The sequence below is a fragment of the Dipteris shenzhenensis genome, chromosome 9 (assembly GCF_047967505.1).
Source record: "Dipteris shenzhenensis isolate YYH24624 ecotype China chromosome 9, Dip_SZ_1.0, whole genome shotgun sequence".
NCBI classification, from domain to species: domain Eukaryota; kingdom Viridiplantae; phylum Streptophyta; class Polypodiopsida; order Gleicheniales; family Dipteridaceae; genus Dipteris; species Dipteris shenzhenensis.
The window spans coordinates 19,793,603-19,815,195 of NC_141604.1; the positions used below are offsets into that span (position 1 = coordinate 19,793,603).

Here is a 21,593-nt window from a genome sequence, read left to right on the forward strand (position 1 = left end):
TGAGATGATCCCTGCATGGTCGCCCAAATGGCCATCAGAGTGTGTACCGTATCTATCCAAGTACTGGCCAAGATCTGAGAAGGGTGAACCTGAGAACCCTCCAAAGCCTGAGTGCATCTGGCTCTCCAAATGTGCCATGCTGCAATGCTAGCTAAGACCTCCCAAGGAGAGTCAACCGAGGGATGAGCAGCCCTGAAGAGAGTGGCCGAAACATCCTCTAGAGAGCACGACTCCACAAGGTGTCATCGGATGTGAAGAGCCCAAGAGGAGTCAAGTCTCTCAAAGAAGACCTGGGGCCCTGAAAGAGTGAGCCAAGCCACTGATCCCCAGGTCATGTAGAAAGGTAGGCGAATAAAAGTGTTGAGAAGTCTTGCCATCCCCTTCCATATGATTCTCACCTGTCTGCAATCCCAAAGGCAGTGTTGTATTGTCTCCAAAGCAGAAAGGCAACGAGGGCAAGAAGGGTCAGCTCCGAACCTGGATCTCCATTGGTTCACTGCTATCCCACCATGAACAGAAAGCCACAAGAAGAGAGTGATTTTTCTATTCCGGTGGGATTTCCAGAGCCTCTGCCAAAAAATTTTTCGCAAGTCAACAGAAATCTGAAAGTTCTCCATGAGGAGCTCTGGTAGGCCTCCAACCCCTCCAGCTGAGCTGGATTTTCCTGGCATTACTGACTGTGTAACGAAAGAAGGGGATGCCCTTTTCTCCGTGCCCTTCATCTATCCATTCCCATTCCCCAAGGTCCCACTTCAAAAACTTAATTGGGACACCTGTAGGAAGCTTCCTGAATGCTTTCCATGCTCCCACGGTAGATGTAGGGCCCCTCTCCCATCTTGGCCACTGCATGTAAGGAGAAGCTCCAAGTGGTCTGCCATGCTCATCCAAAATATTGTCATTCCACATGATAGGCTGCCTTTCAATCTCTTCATGGGTGGATGGGGGAATCCTGCGAAGTGTACTCCTGAAGCTGGCCCATGCTTTCAGGATAGCAACCATATGAGGGGAAGAGAGAGATCTAAGGAGGGCTGTGGTGAAAACCCATCTGGTACTATGTGTCCAATCCTCTCCTGAAGTGGGCGTGCGAGACTATATGCATTTGATATAGAATGGCATTAAAAATCATTAGATGATTGCAGACAGAATTTTTTGGGGGGTTGGTATACCACTACGTTGAATCTCCTCTTTGCTGTAGCTACAGAGATTTATTTTGAATTGGTGCATTTCAAATTCTAAGTGATGACAGTGGACAGACGGTGAGCTTCAATCCCTGTCCCTCCAAAACATTCCTTCATAGCATGATGAATTATTAACACAATAAGCTGAGCCATGAGGCGAGAATTTTGATACAGGATAAGATTACAATTGTAAATGAAAGGGGGCAATTTGAGGGTTGATTACAATCTCTACAAGCCTATGCATTATGAGCTCTAAACAATGAATTTAAGAGTATCTTATACCGTCAAAAGAAAAAAGTATATTTGGCATTTGAGGCTACCTTGCGATTGACAACTTAAAATACAACATCAAGCTTTATGACTGGAGGATCCACATTGTCACTAAGAGTGACTAGTAGCTTCCACTCCTAGACAGTCCTCATAAATGGCACCATGAAATAAAGATATGGCTCTTACAGCAGAAACAGAAACACACCTCCCCTTCAAAAATAGGGTTTTCAGGCTTCAGAATGAGGACTGCTTCAGGATAGCAAAGTTGCTGGCTATGATTAGGCAACCGATCATCTGGAGAAGGCATAAACCTCTGCTTACTGTCAGCCATTGCCATGTATTGAAATCTGCAGAGGAAGAAGCAAGTGCCCGAACTTTGATATAAGAGACTAACATAATGCGGTACATATATATATACCACAAGCTACAAGTTGAAAACAGTCTTCAATCTGCTGGAAGGCAATTTAAACTGTAGCAGGAATTCATTATTTTTAGAAAATCATTCTATTGAAACAATGGCCTTTTTCAGACGTAAATGATGAACTTTGATTGACAAAGTGAGGATGGAAATTAGTTGCCTTTTCAAGCATATCATCTCTTATAGATAAGATCAAAACCCTATTCCTTGCTCAAAAGCTGAGTACTTTTGGAAATTCCTTTGCTGCGCTATTCCTGTTTTATTCACAGTTTGTGGGGTGCAAGTTTACTGTTGTGTATCAGAGAGAGTTGCGTATGTTTTCAGCTGTGCACAGGGGCAAGTTACACCTCCTCATAATGTGCTTCTGAGACACCAAGGCTCGACTTGCCGCACTGCACAAATGTGCAGCTCTTTGAGACCACCCACAGGTTCATTAGGGTGGGGATCTTACTCCTCTGTAGGTAGAGGAGAGGTGAGCCCTCCTATAGCAGTGGGATGCTGCTCAAAGAGAGGGGAAGTGGACAGTTAGTATGTGACCCTACGCGAGGAACCTTTGACACACCTAAATAGGGAGACAGGGTCTATGAGACTCACAGGACCGACACCCTGACTTGTACCCTTCAGAACTGTAATCGAACCTTATGGTCAGAGCAAAGGAACTTCTTGGCGTCATACACAGGGCGAGACATTGATTTCTACATAGGGACTCATCAGATCCCGGAGCGTCCACTATACTACCAGTTTGTGGGCACACATGGGAGTCAACCTATCGAAGTGAGACCAAAGAGGTAGGAGTATGTCATCCAGCAGGGTCACAATTCTATTCCGATCATCTCACATGGGGATGATCACCATGGAGAGTGACGCAACCCACACTACAGATTCATCTCAATTCGAACCATGAGGGATACCTTCATTGCAGTCTACTACTTTACCCTAGAGATGTTCTTGAGAGTTCCAAGCGGAGGGGAGACATTCTTTGTGATGTCGTCCACCCAAATATCGTGAACTTTTCTAGTTGCAAGGAAGTTCTTCTTGGAGACTTCAATGCCAGGACTACTGACCGCCAAGTGCCGATTATTGATTTTCAGCACGACTCAATTTTGTTTCCTAACATTGATTTAGATGAGACAGGTATCTTCCAAGTCTTTGTATACTAACAATCCCCAGCCACTTCATATGGGCATACCTTCATGGAGATGGGTAGGTATATTCCAAGTCTCTGTACGTCAACATCCCCAGTGACTTCTTAGGGGCATACCTTCATAGAGATAGGCAGGAGACATGGTATGATCATCTCTACAATGATAAGGAGAGATGGCCCTCTTCCAGTGGACTCACTTGTTTCCCACATGGAGAAGGGTCCCGTTAGTTGACTATCTTATAGGATCCTCTGCCTTTGCCTTTCACATCACAGAATTTTCTATCCCCTACCCCCACCTGGAGCTGACCATACATGCCTATTTTATAGCATATCCATCCCTCTCCCACCATGAGCACATCCCATCCCACTCACATGACTTTCCAAGAATTTCATTTTGATCGCAAACTAGCCCCCCTTAAACCACCTGCCTCTCTACTTTGCTTGAAGAACTCGATGATATCACCTATTATAGGATAGAGCCACCCCTATCACCCACTCCTTATATGATGCCTCTTTCCAGTCCTTTCCTCATACCACCAGATCCACTTGCCCACTACACGTTGGATCGGTCCCCTTCAATAGGTAGTACAATGATGAGTTCAAGGCATGTGTTATCATCTCAAAATCCACACCAAGCAATACCTTCTGACTGAGGCAAAGTCCAAACGAGAGTATCACCGTTTGGACTGTCGGAAGAAGAGAGGCTCTATCTGTCAAAATGAGGAAGAAATACTAAGCATTCTATTTAGTAATAACCCCAAAGGACTTCCGTTTCACGAGTGCAGGTCCACATCCCCTCTCACAAATCGGGTCATCTAGCACAATTACACTTGCACATTTTATGACATCCCCACCAACTGAGCTTCCTCTACAGAGGAGGAGGGAGGGACTCGGGCAATCTGTCCATGCCGAGCAACAACAACAATGATCCATCACTAATTTTCTTTCTTGATGACACCAACTCTCACCAGATCTAGAGCCACTGTCAGTAGACCAGATCATATTGTCTATCCTCAGCCAACTAGTGGATTTTGTTCCACAGACAACATACACAAGCCCAATCATTCGGATGGATAGCTGATTTGTTGGTCGATAGCTAGGGCCTCCTCTCGCTGCCGTTTACATTTGGGTTCTCTCTCTCTTGTAGTCAGCTGTAGCGCGATGTATTTATTTTCTCGTCTTAAACACCAGCCTTGGGTGTGGGAGACCCTTTTTAGTGGCCCCATCCCTTACATTTCTCATACATCTCTTGCTAGTGCTGAAATGTGGCATCATTTGGGTGATTATCACTGGTGGAGGAATGCTTTTATCTGTGGAGACTTTAACAACTCCCCTGCCACTACTGACAGTACCACTCATCGATCTCATATGCTGAGATGGTAGCAAGATGCATGGTCTCATATGGTTGATTCTTTGCATGCTTGAAATATATGGCAACAACTTATGCCTGATAATGATGTGTACACATTTCATCATAATGCATATACCTAGTACTGGGCTAGCTTGGAGCAGTGGTATATGTTGATAATTTTACTTCTCACATGAATTTGGACTACGCCTTGAGGTTATCTTATCATTTTCCCGTCTTCATGACATTGGGTTTTGGCTTGCCAGTGGATGATGTGCCGTTGCCTTTCAAAAGGGTTTTATTGGTGAACAATTCTTATCTACAATAGTTTCCCTTCTCAGTAAAGGTTAAGGGTCTCATTACCAGACTCACCCTACAATCTTTGGTAGATCTAGATTGGGCATGGAATCAATTTCCTTCAAGAATGCAGATTTTGATAAAAAAGTATGGTAAATGTTAGCTGGGTGATTTATGGGCTAGAGTGGCTGATGCAAAGCTTCAGATTCAACATCTTTCTACTGTGATACAACAACACAGATTGTCTTCTAGTGAGCAAGCTGATTTTCATGCTGCTCTTAATTGCTTGGGTCAAAATGATCATAGGAAATTAAGGAAATGGCAGCTTCGTCTCGCGAAAAGCAAGGTAGGATACATGCTGTTCATCCATCAAAAAAAAAAAAAGCCTCCATGCTTCTCGTAGAATGCATTCCTTGCATCGTGTTTTGCGTCTAGATGGTTCTTGGACAATAAATAATCAGCATCTTGATGAGGTGGTTCATCATTATTTTGCGGATTTCCTCTGCCCTCTTCATCTGCTGAGCTTGTTGCTTGCAATGTTTTTCTTCGACCTGTCCATCCGATCCTCTCTTCTGATGAGGAGGCAAATTCATTGGAATTGCCTCTTATAGATGCTGAACTTCCCCCCAAAGAAAAGAACCTTCTATTAATGCTTGAAAGAATTCATACAAAACAGCAGCCCTGAAGGTGCTGAGTATGGAAAAAAACCCGAAAAAGGTTGAAAGAAAAACCGGCCTGTTCCAGAGGAACCCAACTCACTGCCTAGGGGATCTCTGGTACTGCGGCTAGCAGCCAAGTGAGGGGACTATACCACCAACGAATCCCTCACGGAGTGAATATGTAAAAAAATCTTGCAGGCCAAGCCTTGCAGAATCGAGTGCACCTTGCGACAGTCACCCTAGAGCCTGGGGTCCCACGCTCCTAGGTGGAGCGGAGGGTGTAGATGATATCCTGCCAGATGACGACCAAGGTAGCCGAGGGTGGAGCCAGATGCTCACCCATCACCAAACTGCAGCGAGCAACCCACATGTTCCACGCCGTTGATAAGAAAAAAAAAGGAAAGACAACCATGAATTATGTACTTCACCACGTCAGATAGGTGAGACTTCATAGGGATCAGTTGCAATGTGGGCTTGTAGATGATGAGCTTATGAACCAGATTCCAGAGTATGTGTCTTTGTAATAGGCACCGAGACAAACCCCCACAAAAAACCCAAAAAAAACATGGATCACACATACTCAAAGAGAGACAAAAGACTACACAGCCCAAAACAGACTGAACTTAGAACTGAACTTCCCCCCAAAACTCAGAAAACAGTCAGCCTCAGAATACTATGAACCCACAGCCCACACTCCTAAGCTTCCATCAAGAACAACAGCTCATAATTCCTGCAAAGCTGCAGCAGTGCCTCCTCCTCTCCCTCTCTATCAGTATCTAGAAATCTCCCACGATCAAATCAACATAAGGTCACAACCATGTCAAAGAGGCTTTCGATTCCTTTAGGATAGCTTCTCTTCCCTCACAAAGCAGAAGATCAGTGATTGACGAACATCTGCAGCAAGCATCAATTGCCTAGCTCCTTTAGGACAACCATCATCGATGAAGGTCACGATCCATTGCACCTTAGCCTGCAATTCCTTGGTCCCTCTATCTCTTTGCATACGGAGTTCATGGAGTCTCTGTTGCCCAAAATCCTTCAGCTAGCAGACAAGGATACACAGCTATACCTTAAGCTGTGCTAATCCATAGATCATCACCAACTGCGCACAAACCCAACGGAAGACATTTCCAGCAATAGCCCTGCTGCCTTCATTTCTCACGGAGAGACTAGCTCACATTTATAGCGCACCCGCACAGCCACGTAGCTTCCTCAATCAGAAAAAAACAGAGCCCTTCCATATGAGCTCAGCCAGACCACGATTCTCTGCATCATCTCACGTGCAAACAACGACTGTCCTACCTACGTAGTAGCTATGCTCAACCAACGAACAACAGCTCGTAATTTTTGGAGATCCCCAGCGCCCCGGTCTTCTCAGTGCACACACCCTCTTTTTATCTACGAGAGCCCCTCCATCTCTTCGTCCAGCCTTCATTTTTTGGAGCCCCCTTTGCATCGTAGATCCTTCCAGCGTAAAACCGAATCAGCTCCCAGCCGTCCTGTTTGCTCTCTTCTGATTCTCCTCTTGAATTAAAGCATAATGTTCCACTGCCTTTTGTCTATCTAGTTGTGCTTCCTGCAAATCCAATAACCGGTTCTGGAAAGTAGAATTTGAATCCTCATTTATCTTCATTAACATCTGTAATGCAGGAATTTCTACTTCCAAGGGTAATAGAGCTTCTTTCCCGTAAACAAGATGAAATGGTGAAAACTCGGTGCCTTCTTTTATTGCAACTCGAAAAGCCCATAAAGCCCAGTGCAAAGCAAGGTCCCACTCCTTCTCATGTGTTCTCATGATCTTTCCCATGATATTAGTACACACACCATTAAATTTTTCATTCATCCCATTACATTGAGGGTAATAGGGACTTGCATATATGTGTTTAATCTTCAGCTTTCCACATAATAAATCCATCAGTTCACTCCTGAAACCTGGACCTCTATCAGAAATCAACTCCAGTGGCACACCAAATCTACAGCAAATATCCTCATACACAAATTTACATACAGATTTCGCATTGACAGCCCGTACTGTGCTTCAGCCCATCTCGTCAAATAATCCACAGCTGTCAGCATATAACAATTTCCCCTGGTTGTCATGGGTAGAGGACCGATGGAATCTATTCCCCATTTCTCAAAAATATTATAAGCAAGCATGGTATTTCTGAGTTCTGGATGTAAGATCATCTTACTCATCTGCTGACACTGTAGGCATGACCTGCACCAATGTCTTATGTCTCTCTGGAGGGATGACCACACATACCCTTCTATAAGTATTTTCCTCAGCATGATTTTGAAAGCAAAATTTCCTCCACATACTCCCTCATGATTAGCTTGTAGAATATGAAAAACTTCCTCATGCCAGGGAATTCTTCTGAGCACCAGATCAGCCCCTTTCATGTAAAGAACATCATCTATCAGACAATAAGAAGTACATCTTTTAATAAATCTGTATTTTCTTTGTTTCGGAACTTCGTCAGGCACTTTACCAGTTAACAGGAAGATTTCCTCACAAGCTAATGTCTCCCTTCCTTTGTATAAGGGCTCCTGCACTCCTACTCCATCAACATAAGCTGCTGTCATTTCCTGCACAGCATCATGTGCATTTACATTCTTACCTCTTTCAATATGCTGGAGTGTCCATGCATCCAATTGATTTAATAGTTTCTTCACCGCGCTTATCCATCTCTTCAAATGAACATGCTTAACCTTCCAGACACCTAAAATTTGCTTCACAACCAACAGAGCATCTCCCTTAATCATGAGTCTCTTAATACCTAGACTAATGCATACTTTCAAACCTCCGAAGAGGGCTGCATATTCAGCTTCATTATTACTGCTGGCTTCGAGCTGAATTCCCATTTTCGGAATCTCCTTTCCTCCAAGATCATAAATGACAATTCCTCCTGTACTTTTATTTAAACTTTTTTTTAAAGATCCATCAAAGTGTAAAACAAATGCATCCTCTAGTACTTTTTCTTCATTCATGTCAGTGTTCTTCTCCACATATTCAACTAAAATAGGTCCTTCCTTATAGGTGAGGAGATCAGCCAAGGAAGCTCTGGTAGAGTTCTCAACCAAGAAGGTAAAAGAGTACTCCTGTAACTCTACTATCCATTTAATCATGCTCCTGGAGATGTTTGTACTATTCAACATATGAGGCAGTAGTGAACATGAGGTGAGAACCACAAAAGGTCTGGACAATAGATAAGACCGAAATCTCCTACAGGCATACAAGAGGCTAGCCAGGACCAACAATTCAGCCGCTGAATACTTCCTTTCTACTTCACTCTTCACCCTACTGGCATAATAGACTGGCCTCATATATCTGGAACCCTCTCCCTGCTGCAAAAGAATAGCACCAATAGCATCTGGTCCCACAGACGGATTCACATAAAAATTCCTGGAATAATCTGGTGGCTTTACACTCGAAATATGAGTCAAGGATTCCTTAACTGCCTCAAACACCTCTTCACTCTTTGTCGTCCATTTCAGAGGCTCAGATTTTACCACCTGCTGAAGAGGATACAAAATCTGAGATAACATATGAATAAATCTCGACAGATACTTCACCTTCTGGAGAAAGGTATGCAACTGCTTGGTATTCTCAAGAGAGGACAGCATAACTAAAGCTTTTACTTTACCTGGATCTGGCTCAATCCCATTCTCAGATACAATATGCCCCAATATTTTAATGCTGGTCTGAGATAACTGAGTCTTCTTAGGATTTAATTGACCACCATTACTATCAATCTCATAAAATACTTGATCCAGCTTGCCATAGTGCTCCCTTCTTCCACTGTACACACAGATGTCATCAATAAACACTTTACAAAATTTATCCAGGAAAGGTGATAAAATCAAATCTGAATTCTCCTGATAGTGCGAGGGGCTGTTGGTAACTCCAAAAGGCATTTTCTTGTAACAAAAACAGCCCCAGGGGGTAATGAAGGTAGTCTTGATTTGATCTTCCTGGGCTATGGCTATCTGGAAGTACCCTGAATATCCGTCACACAAGCTGTACATTTTATGACCCGCCACTTTATCAAGAATATCATCCAGAAAAGGTAGAGGATAGTGGTTTCTCTTTGTCACTGCATTCAGAGGTTTGTAATCAACACAGACTCTCCATTTGTCCACACCTTTTGGCACTATGACCACATGACTGATCCAATCAGTGTGAACTACAAGATAAATTATTCTTGCCTTGAGAAGCTTATCTACCTCTTCCTTCAGCACATCTCTCTGTTCCGGGCTTAATCTTCTTATTTTCTGAAAAACAGGTTTGGCACCTTCCTTCAGCTCAATCCTCAGAGGCTTCCCTTTAAATCCCTTGATCTCCTCATAAGAGGTGATAAACAAATTGGGGTATTTCTGCAACATCTTCAAATATTCTTCTTCTCAACATTGAGATCAGGATTCAATGATTGCTCAATCAACGCCTGGGTTGTGCACCTTGTGTCCAGTGCTTTAATTGTGGAGAGTGGGGACATTACAGCACACACTGTGATAAGCCTCCTCGTGCTCGAGGTGATGTTCATCCATTGCCAATAGGTTTAAATAATAGGGTGAATGATCATAGTGTAGAAGTAAAAGATGCAGGTCAGCCTAGTACCTCTGGAATCTGTAAAGCCACTGCAGAAGAGAAAGGGAAAGGTAAGGCAGTTACATTTGGCTTGTTGGAGTTGGAGGAAGTTAAAGATGTCATGCCATTAGGGAAGAGAGATAGAGAAGAGGAGGTTGGTCCGAGTGCAAAGAAGGAGAAGCAGTCTGAGGAGATGATGACCTACCAAAAGAAGAAGAGCAGGAAGCCCAGAAGGAAGTACAGAACTGCAGATTATCCCATGGGGAAGGAGCAGGGAGATTATGATTTGGTGGAAGATCTTTCAGCGAGGAAACCGGACATTACATTTGCTCAAATGATTGGTCTATGCCCAAAGCTTAAAAAAGAATGGAGGTGGGCTGTAAATCCAGCAAAGAAGAACTCTCATAAAGGTACAATTAAGCTGATGTCTGTCTCAGAGTTGCCGGATCTTTTACCTGCTGTAGAAGCCTGGCATAAAGGAAAGGGTTTTGGAGAGGCCTATATAGATGAGGGTGCACAGATTTGTGTGATTACTCAGGCTTGTGTGGAGAAATTAGGACTGAAGATATCCTGCTCCTCTAGTTATCGCATCAGAATGGCAAACCACTCCAAGATGAATACTTTAGGGATAGTAGTACTTGGTATGGAGGTTGAGGCATTCAATGTTTCATGTCGAGTGGATTGTCATGTGATGCCTGCGGGGTTGGGAGCCTATCCTTTGATTCTTGGAAGGCCGTGGTTGAGGAAGGTAGGTGCAATTTAGAATTGGGAGAAAGGATCTTTTCTATACATACGAATGGGAAGAAATTGAATTTCGATATGGTAAGCAAGGCTGAGATTTCAGATTCAACAAGTGAAGAGGAAGAGAGAAGTGAAACCAGCAGTGAGGATGAGAGCTCGATGACTTCAGAAAGTGATGAAGGAACAATAGCATTGGTGGATTTGGTAGATGAGGATTCACAAGTGGATTTTGTGGGGGCAGCAGGGTTCGGTGAGGAAGAGGTGGATAGGTTTGAGGTTATCGAGGATTTAATGCAGCCCAAATGTTCTCAAGAAGACCCTTGACCTCGTCCAGCCTGCCACGGGCCTGAATTATTTGAAGAAGGCATGCTGCCTCTGCCATAACCACCCGATGATCTACCTCTTCCCCTACCGTTCATCAAATTCAAATTCAAACTCCAACTCTTCATAAGCTCCAACATTTCATGAATTTCTTCTTTTATATTCTCCTCCTTCCTGACTTCTGGCTTCTGTATTTCTGGCTTCACATGAGAGATAATTTCAGGCACATGCTGAACCATTGGCTCTTCTTGCATCATTTGTGACAATCTTATCTGCTTCCTCTCCTTCTCTTATTGCTACCTTGAGAGCATCCTCATAAGTGACCAGCTCTTTACATTCAATCTTTATCCTAATCTCCGGCTTCAAACCAGCAACAAACCTATCCTTTTTTATGACTCTGGGAGGAACTTCAGGTAATAAGGCCACCTGCCATTTATTCCACAACACAGTGAACTTACCGACATACTCATCCACTAGCTGAGTCGGCTGTTGCTGCAATAAACATAGCTCTCTCCAAATGCCATCATGATCTCTAACACACATAAACCTCACCTCTGGATAAGTCGGGTTTCTGTGAGCACCCTGATCATCACGCATCCTTGCAGAGAAAGTCTGCAGCCAAGTTCTCGCTTCTCCCAACAGACAAAAGGATAGAATCTGAAGAAGGAATTCTGGAGCATTCCTGTCTTTAATAAGAGCTGTGAACTCCAAGCACTCTAAAAACCTCTCTGGGTCTTCATTGGGCAAGCCGTGAAATCGAGGAAATTCATGAGCCATCTCTCCTCTTCACTTCCAACCAGAAATACCACCCAACCTCTTCTGGGAAGAAAGCGGCAAAAATAATCACTCTACTGAAGAAAGCTTACCCTACATCTGACTGGCATTCTTCTTCCTAAGAGCAATCACTTTTGAACCTTAGCACGGAGGCGTATCACCCGAAGTTCAACATCAAAGCATCTATCTCTCCTGTGTCCACACTCCCCACATAACTCACAATCAATCACTCTCATGCGAGGCTTTGTCTTCATAGTTTCAATCCCTAACCACACAGAAATTCAAGCAACATTCCCCAGCCAATTCTTTTGGGCCGTTTTGTCTTGAGTACCCAATCTCAATTCAAAACTCCTCCTGTCCCCAGCAGGATCGCCAAAAAGATGATAAGGAAAAAAAAGAAAAGACAACCAGGAATTATGTACTTCACAACGTCAGATAGGTGAGACTTCATAGGGATCAGCTGCAATGTGGGCTCGTAGATGATGAGCTTATGAACCAGATTCCAGAGTATGTGTCTTTGTAATAGGCACCAAGACAAACCCCCACAAAAAACCAAAAAAAATACTGACTGAACATGGATCACACAGACTCAAACAGAGACAAAAGACTACACAGCCCGAAACAGACTGAACTTAGAACTGAACTTCCCCCCAAAACTCAGAAAACAGTCAGCCTCATAATACTATGAACCCACAGCCGACACTCCTAAGCTTCCATCAAGAACAACAGCTCATAATTCCTGCAAAGCTGCAACAGTGCCTCCTCCTCTCCCTCTCTATCAGTATCTAGAAATCTCCTGCAATCAAATCAACATAAGGTCACAACCATGTCAAAGAGGCTTTCGATTCCTTTAGGATAGCTTCTCTTCCCTCACAAAGCAGAAGATCAGTGATTGACAAACATCTGCAGCAAGCATCAATTTCCTAGCTCCTTTAGGATAACCATCATCGATGAAGGTCACGATCCATTGCGCCTTAGCCTGCAATTCCTTGGTCCCTCTATCTCTTTGCATACGGAGTTCATGGAGTCTCTATTGCCCAAAATCCTTCAGCTAGCAGACAACGATACACGGCCATACCTTAAGCTGTGCTAATCCATAGATCATCACCAACTGCGCACAAACCCAACGGAAGACACTTCCAACAATAGCCCTGCTGCCTTCATTTCTCACGGAGAGACTAGCTCACATTTATAGCGTCACCCGCACAGCCACGTAGCTTCCTCAATCAAAAAAAAACAGAGCCCTTCCATATGATCTCAGCCAGACCACGATTCTCTGCATCAGCTCATGTGCAAACAACGACTGTCCTACCTACGTAGTAGCTATGCTCAACCAACGAACATCAGCTCGTAATTTCTGGAGATCCCCAGCGCCCCGGTCTTCTCAGTGCACACACCCTCTTTTTATCTACGAGAGCCCCTCCATCTCTTCGTCTAGCCTTCATTTTTCGGAGCCCCCTTTGCATCGTAGATCCTTCCAGCGTAAAACTGAATCAGCTCCCAACCATCATCTCCACATAGCTCCAGCTCACAGTCCAAAAGCTCCGCTTCATCCTTTCACATAGCCACCTTGCATGTGCAGGATGCCTTCCCAATCAGTCCAGCCACCTCAGCCTAATTTGCCACCTCATCAGTGACATTTTACCACTCTCAAGACATTTCCCCCAAATCACATGAAATGCACATTTTGGACCTTTAGTCATACAATTCCCACACACATTAGCATGCACATTAAAGCTTGCATGCAACCCCATACACACACATGAAAAGCCCCTTGACATGGGCACCAAAACATATCAAATTCCCACATTGACTCAGGAAAATATTAAAAAACCCTTCATGACTTGACTTTACATGACCCCAAAAACATTTTGCTTGATCACACACTGGACACCCTTGCTCTGGAAGTCTGGTACAACCACATTGCATTTCATCATTTCCCATGAAGTCCGTGCAAAACACACTTTATTGTCTCAAAAAAAAACTATACATCAGTCCATCATGCTTGTGAAAGAAAAATCCACAAATGCCAAAAGCCCACACCTACCCTAGATGTGTACAACTATGTGCCTACCCACAGCTATATATAGTGCTCAAAAACTTGATACAGATTTTGTCCTATCACCGTGATACTGGCTACTACCTCCCATATGCATATGCTCCTAAGTGGACTATACAACCAGCAAATCCCTCACGGAGTGAATATGTAAAAAATCTTGCAGGCCAAGCCTTGCAGAATCGAGTGCACCTTGTGACAGTCGCCCTAGAGCCTGGGGTCCCACGCTCCTAGGTGGAGCGGAGGGTGTAGATGATATCTTGCCAAATGATGACCAAGGTAGCCGAGGGTGGAGCCGGATGCTCACCCATCACCAGACTGCAACGAGCTACCCAAATGTTCCACACCGTGATACTGGCTACTACCTCCCATACGCTGTCCTCCGGAGGAGAATGAGAAACGAGGCTATCTAGAGGAACCGCCTCAAGGAGCTCTATCCTCTGAATGCTTTGACCCTGCATCCGGTAAGCTGGGGAGACCTCTTCAATCTGGAACGTGTGTCCTCCCTCAGTCAACCAGACCACCATCCCCCATGTGTAGTTCCTCCATCCAAATCCTCGCTACGCTACGACAGCTCCAAAGGTAGTGAGGGGTTGTCTCCAGAAAACCAATAGAGCAACAATGGCACTACCCCTCCACCCGCATCTGCTCCAACCACAGGCCGATGGGCAAGCCTCGGTGGACGGTCAACCAGACGTAGGAGATCTTCCTTGGTCTTTGACCAGAACCATGTCCAAAACTTGGAACGGACCTCTTGGGGCACTCTCTGGGCCACCCAATGCCTCTCCCGCGAAGGAGTCCAAATCAAAGGGTCCACATCTGAAGCCTCCTGCCAATCCGTGTGGTGTAGGAAAAGAAAGGCACCTCGTCCACCTGCTTGGCAAGGCCGCCCCTGGAGGGCTAGAACCACTCTCCTAGATCCCACTGGGCCTAACCCAAGCCAGAGGTGCCATCTGGGGGCATCCTGCTCTGGGATACTGGGAGGATCAATGTGCCACTCCTTCCCCAGACGTCTCACCACTCTGATCATCTACCGATGAATTCCATCCAGACTCCCATCCATCTCTAGGTCTCTCTCAGTGAGTGCCTAGAGTAGGCCTCCAGGTCCTACATAGAAAAAACTAGCCTGCATGCTGCCTCACTGCATCATCATCCTCAAGGAGACACTAGTTCGAGAAAATTGACCCAACCATCTGCTGTCTATCCAATGCGAAGTCCCTCCCACCAGGACTCAAGGATGGTTAGGTCAATCTCTCTCATTTGCTGCCTTAACCTTCGCAAATGCTCTAAGGCGCCAAGCCTCGCCTCTGCTTCCAAGGGTAATCTGCTCCATCTGCTAAAGGAGCGGGCCAATCCACTGTCCTGCTGTGCCCAACCAATGTGAGTCTGTTGCCCGAGCATACGCCCATCCTGATCCCTGCTTTTCGGGTGTCAAACAAGGGGTTGATGCTCGAACTTCTCTCTGCAACGGGGCTGAGCACGAATGAGGCCCCCTACTAATCTCTGCCAAACCCTATGGAGGCTCTTCATCAAGGGGGAACCCTTCCCCGTAAGGGGGGCCTCTGAGAATTTCCATATGTGTGGATGCTACCACTGCCCCCCAGTGCGTGGAGTGTTTTTACGAAGCCCTCGCTATAAGAGGAGCTTCCAAGGCTCTACACTTGGGGTGAGGCCGCGCATAACTACCTTGCCCAAGAGGGCTCTGCTTCGCATCTCCGGATCTATGATACCCAAGTCTCCCAATGCCTGCGGCATGATCACCGTCTGCCAAGTGACCTCGGCTCTAGTATTCCGTGTGCCGTCTGAACCTGCCCAAAGGAAGTTCTGAACCAACTGTCGGAGCTGCCCAATGCACCCTTTGTGAAAACACCAACAGGAGGCAATATACCAAGCCGTGGCAAGAAGGACCTGGTTTGCCACTAAGGCACGGCCCGCTAGGGAGAGTTTGGCCGAGCTCCAATAGAGTAGCTTGCGTCGAACACTCTTGAGGACCGGGGCAATCTGTTGCTCTGCTGTAATATCAATACCCACCTGGCATCTGAGGTATCTCGTTGTCCGCAATATCCATCGGAAGCTAGAGTCACTCCCCCACTGTCGAATCTCCTGTGTCTGCTCAGAGCCTACGAAGAAACCTATGGATTTTGTCCAATTGATCCGCCCACCCGAGGCCTCACAATAGATAGATAGGGCTCCGTTGACTCTCTCCAAGATCGCTGTGATAGCCTCTACGTACAAGGCCTTGTCATGTGCAAACTCAGAGTCTAGCAGCTCCTCCTGCTGTCTGATTGGGGGCCTCAACTTAGTGAGGCCCGCCACCTATGATCTCAAGTAGCAGCCCAAAGCTTCAGCAACAAACAAGAAGAGGAAGGGAGCGAGGGGGCCCTGGCGGACTGAGCGAGAGAGAGGAAAGGCCTCGCCTGTGTGCCCACCGATAATCATCTGACTAGAGCTCACTGTATAAAGCATAGAAACTCCTGTGATCCATCTGTCTGAGAAGGCCAATCTTCGCATAGTGCCCTCTAGGAAAGACCACTCTTGCCTTATGTGACTTTGTCGGGGGTTTGGAGGGCGAGTAGTCTGTGTTTGTATGTCGGTGTACTAAGGTGGACACCGGCTGAATGCCAATCTTCCATGCCCACTTCATCATGAAGGAGACTTTCACCCCGAACAACTCCGCACACTTCTGGAGTGGCAAGTAGTATGCCTGATCAACCTTGGAAATCTGATAACTCCTACTGCCAAACCACACCTCGGCTTCTCTCATGTGAAGCACAGCTGAAAATTCACCTCGGCACCATGGACGTACCAAAGGTTTAGTTCCTATGGCCGCATCCACTCATCCATCATGCATGAAATCTGATCTCCCAGCATAGCGTCAAACACCACTGGGGACCACTTCTCCAACCCTATGGAGGCGAACTAGAATCTCCAAACTGGGTGTGTCTGGGAGCAGAGTACGCTGATCAAACCCCCTTTTCGGGTGCAATATCACAACCGTTACCTCCAAGAGTAGAGGGTAAGAGTCTAAGATCTCTAGATAGTTCCAAGGTCCCAATCTCCAAAAGTCCCGCGGTAAGGGACGCCCAGGTTGGAAATTGGGAGCTACTGACCGAGAGGACGAGCCCCTTCCCTCTGACTCCCCCCTCAAGTGGAGAGAGGGGATGGAATGCTGCGATGAGGAAGCGGAAGTGGGTGATGTCTTACTCTTGCTTGCAGGTAGGGGAGTCGAAGCATGGGAGGGGGGGAAGGTTGAAGAACCTACTAAGGAGGTGGAGAGGGAGGGAGAGGGGGGGGGGGGTGTCACGAGGGCAAAGTTTTCCCTTAAACCTTTTCACTTTTTCTCCTTTTCCTTTGCTCCCCGGTTTGGTCCCCTATCGGAATCCCAAAGTATCCACTTGATCTCGTGGAGTTGCCACTGACTTGCTGACGGGAACCTCGACTGGACTGAATGTCCTTCACCTTCACAAAGCTGACTGGATCCTTCAGATGCTCAAAAGAAGAGCATAGACCTCCTCCCGGAAGCGACAGTCCTGAAGAACTTCTCTTTCCCAAATCACTTGCTGAACCTCCGTGGCCTGCTCCTTCTTCAGCTGTCAAGGATACTCTCCCTTCTCCTCCAGTTTCTGCCATGGCTTCTTTGGTGAAGTCCTCTACTGCTCTGAAGCACTGCTCTGAAGCACTACTGGAGGAAGGTTGATAAATCACAGGCCAATCTTCCTCTTGCTGAAAAAGCTCAGGATTGCACTCTTGTTGAGCACCATCAGTTTCCTTCTCCTCAGGATATGGATGTAACCCTTGCAGAGGGCAAATTACAGGATGCTATGCATGCTATCTCTCAGGATATTGCCCCTGCTCCTATTCAGATTGATCCTCCGAATGAAGTTCAAATGCAGAACCCTATTTCATCGGATGTAGCTTTGAAAGAGTTTCTTCAAAGAAAACTCATTGAAGCAAGCCATCCAGGTAGTTTCGCCAGCGAAACCCCTTTGAAGCAAGTCTCCCAAGGTAGTTTCGCTGGCGAAACTACCTTGGACAGCACTTTTAAAAGTGACATAACTTTCATATCCAATGTCCAAATATAGTCATTCAACCACTCAAATTGATTGGAACACCCCATTTGAGCACATCTATGGAGTTACATTTTGGAAAATCTTTCATATATAGTATTAAATATTACATGTATTTTATGAGAGTGATATATAAGCCCAAGTTAATACTTATTTATAGTAATTTAAACTTCTTTAGAAACATGTCCATAAATATGTTATAAAAACACTAAAAAGATATTGCCATATGATATAAATGTGTTAATAAGTAATTACATATGCATAGTATTATTACATTGAGAGTGATTATGAGGAATGTTTCTTAAAGGAATCAACACTTTTTTAAGGTAATAACAGGGGTACAAAGGGATGTCTCTAAATAAGAAAATTATGTTGTGTAAAAATGAATGAGTGACTAGTCTGTATATTTTTATGATAAAGGGATCTAGTTCTAGTGAAAATAAAAGTGTAAAAACCATGTTTCCTAAAGAAAAACATTTTTAAAAATCTCTTGAAAAACACGCTCGGATAAACCTGCTCATAGGTTTTTGCTCGTAAAATTGACGCATCCCAGTAGAATGAGGCTAACCCATTGAAGGCCCGCACATCATGTACACCCTTCGGAGTAGGCCAATCTACTATTGCCTTCACTTTGCTCTCATCCATCATGAGTTTACCTTGGGTCACCTTGAAACCCAGAAAGTGTATGGTCTCCTTGGCAAAGTCACACTTGCTCTCTTTCAGAAACAGCCTGTTTGCTCTCAGCCTGTCAAACACTTCTCTTAAATGCCTTACATGCTCTTTGAGAGTCTTGGAGTAGATAAGAATTTCATCCAAGTAGACGACAATGCATTCATCTAGAAGATCCCTGAAAATACCATTCATGAGCGTCGTGAAGGTTGCCGGGGCATTGGTTAACCCGAAGGTCAGAACCTTCCTATCGAATGACCCATATTTGGTCCTCATGGTGGTCTTCTCCACATCAGCTTCTGCAATTCTGATCTGATGGTACCCTGATCTGAGATCTATCTTTGAAAAATACCTTGCATGCACTAGAGAGTCGAATAACTCCCTCATGTTGGGAAGGGGATAACGGTTCTTGATGGTGATTTTGTTAAGGGCCCGGTAGTCTACACATAGACGTAGGTCCCCCTCCTTCTTCTTCACGAAGAGCACGGGTGCTCCGTATGGGGATTTGGAGGGCTGGATGAACCCGGCCTCTAGCAATTCCTGCAACTGCACCTTCAGCTCTTTGTTCTCTTCCTGTGACAACCGGTAAGGTGCCTTGGCTGGAGGGTCTGATCCTGGATATACTTCTATCCTATGGTCAATCTCCCGTTTAGGAGGAAGCTCCCTTGGGAGCTTCTCGGGTAGGATGTCCACGTACTCCGCTAGTAAACCCTGCACCTCTTTTGGTATGTGTCCTTTAGATGAAGTTGAACTCTCTTCATGCTCTTTGATAACCACAAGGTAAGCTTGCTGTCCTTTTCTTACTGCTTTTTTCAACTGCATAGCTGAGAGGACTTGAGGCAAAGGGCCTCCCTTTTGCCTTGAGGCTTTGACCACCTCCCATCCTCCTTCCTTGCAGAAAACTAACTGTTCATCATGGCTGTTGATCAGGACTTTATTGGCTCTCAACCATGTTTGCCCGAATACCATGTCGAAGTCATCCATCTCCACTATTGAAAATTCTGACTTGTGAGAGCAGCCTCCTACTTGGATGCTTACCCCTTTTGCTACCTTGGCAACTGCTTGTCCTGGGGTATTTACCGTCTTCATGACCTTCCCTTTACTGATCTCAGCCTTCAGCCCTATCTCCTTAGCTTTCTTGGAGGTGATGAAGTTATGGCTGGCCCCGCTGTCCACCATAGCCCTCACTAGGCTTTGGGGGGACTGACTCTGCTCAGTCCTTCAGCTCTGATACCACTGTCACGAGGGCAAAGTTTTCCCTTAAACTTTTTCACTTTTTCTCCTTTTCCTTTGCTCCCCAGTTTGGTCCCCTACCGGGATCCCAAAGTATCCACTTGATCTCGTGGAGTTGCCACTGACTTGCTGACGGGAACCTCGGCTGGACTGAATGTCCTTCACCTTCACAAAGCTGCCTTGATCCTTCAGATGCTCAAAAGAAGAGCATAGACCTCCTCTCGGAAGCGACAGTCCTGAAGAGCTTCTCTTTCCCAAATCACTTGATGAACCTCCGTGGAGTAAAAGCACTACCTGAGACTTACCCCGGAAACTCAGTACGAGTGCGGGAAGGCACCTGTGAAATCAGCTCCCCAAAACTCCTTAACCGGCTAGTTAGGACTAGCTAAACTTAAATGGGGCTAAGTTAGACAAACTGCCAAAACGAATTGGTTGTGCCGCCAAAGTCAGCCGTCCCGCCAAAAAGAGAGGCCACCTGCCGGATTCGAACTCAGGACTTGGAGGTAACTAAGTGCAGAACTTTTCGTCGAGCTAGCCAAGTGGGCTGGTCATTGTTATTAGTAACAATAGACCCCCACTTACTTATAACGTGACTTTGTCGCCACGCACACGTCCCTCTACTCTGCGCAGTCGAAGGCGGGCTCGAGCCCGCGACCACCTGCCTATGGGCTCGTCATGCCAACCGCCGAGCCAACCACTTGGTTGATGTAACCAAGTGCACCTTGTTGCCTATACTTTGTGCTAGCTCACACGCGGTCAGGCCAAAAGGGTCGCGCACCCCGTGCGTCGGAGTCGAACCCGGGACCTCGAAGGTAACTGTCGAAGCGCCAACCGTTGAGCTAACCACGGGGACCTGGTCACGATTGGTGTAACCAAGTAGAGCCCGTAGCTTATATTTTGTGTTCGGTTGATTGGCAAAAGGGGGTCGGCCCCCTCGTCGGCTCGCGACCTGTCTCCCCTGCCCGGAATCGAACCCAAGACCTGCGTGCTAGTGCTCGAAATACCTCACGGCCCGGCTAGCCACCGGAACCGTGGCCTTGCTTGCGTATACTTTTCCACGCTACGGTTATATAGAAGACCTTGCCACTCAGAGCTATGGCGAGCTCGTCGTCGCCATGCACACGTTGAACAGGCTATCTGAAGCGTCGCCGTCCTTCTCTTCTGGAGCATCCGCGGGAATGAGGGCGTGGATTATGAAGCTCGCAATCGATCGTGAGGTCTCTTCCCAACTTATCCGTCGTTCTCCGTCGAAGGAGTCCGTCAAGGCGCGAAATCTCCATCGAGCTAGCGCGAATAATCCGAGGCTTCGCTATGATTGTGGACTCCGCCACATGATCCCATCGATGGGGCGCTTCCTTGTACCAAAGGGCTCCTGGAATGGAGCCTTTGAGCTCCTAGGCTAAGCCTCCACATCGGGAGCGTGACGGAACTGCAGTTCCGTCCGCTTCCGTCGGTGGACGGCGGGATCTCAGAGCGATCTTCTCTGAGATCCGGGCTCCGCGCACCCTACCGTTTGGTAGGAGAGATATTCGGAGGGGTCTCTAGATCCCCACGAGTTTCTGGGTCGAATGATCAGCTACACACTCCGCACAGCTCTCTGCATCGTCGAAACCACCTTCTGAGCGAGTACCGCGACGACCACGGCTCCTCCCACAGCCTACCGTTCGGGCTGCCCTTTCGTGGGCTTCTTCTCCAAGCCAAGGGGAAGCCCTGGCTCGAAGGGTAGCTCCGGTCTTCACCTGCAGACACCACACTCAACGAGGGAAAGGGAATACAATATAAGGCTCTCAACGACCTTCATTTTCAGAACTCCAAAAAGACACTCAGGGAGAC

General features: G+C 46.2%; 1 protein-coding gene across 1 annotated transcript in view; it reads right to left on the reverse strand.

Moving 5' to 3' along the window:
* The window catches only part of LOC147898336 (rhamnogalacturonate lyase B-like), a 298,485-nt gene that overhangs the window by 232,201 nt on the left and 44,691 nt on the right, over positions 1-21,593 (reverse strand). Inside the window, exon 7 of the mRNA XM_087379149.1 lies at positions 1,654-1,795. Within this exon, the coding sequence (XP_087235275.1) occupies positions 1,654-1,795 (142 nt within the window). The remainder of the gene's footprint in view (positions 1-1,653; positions 1,796-21,593) is intronic.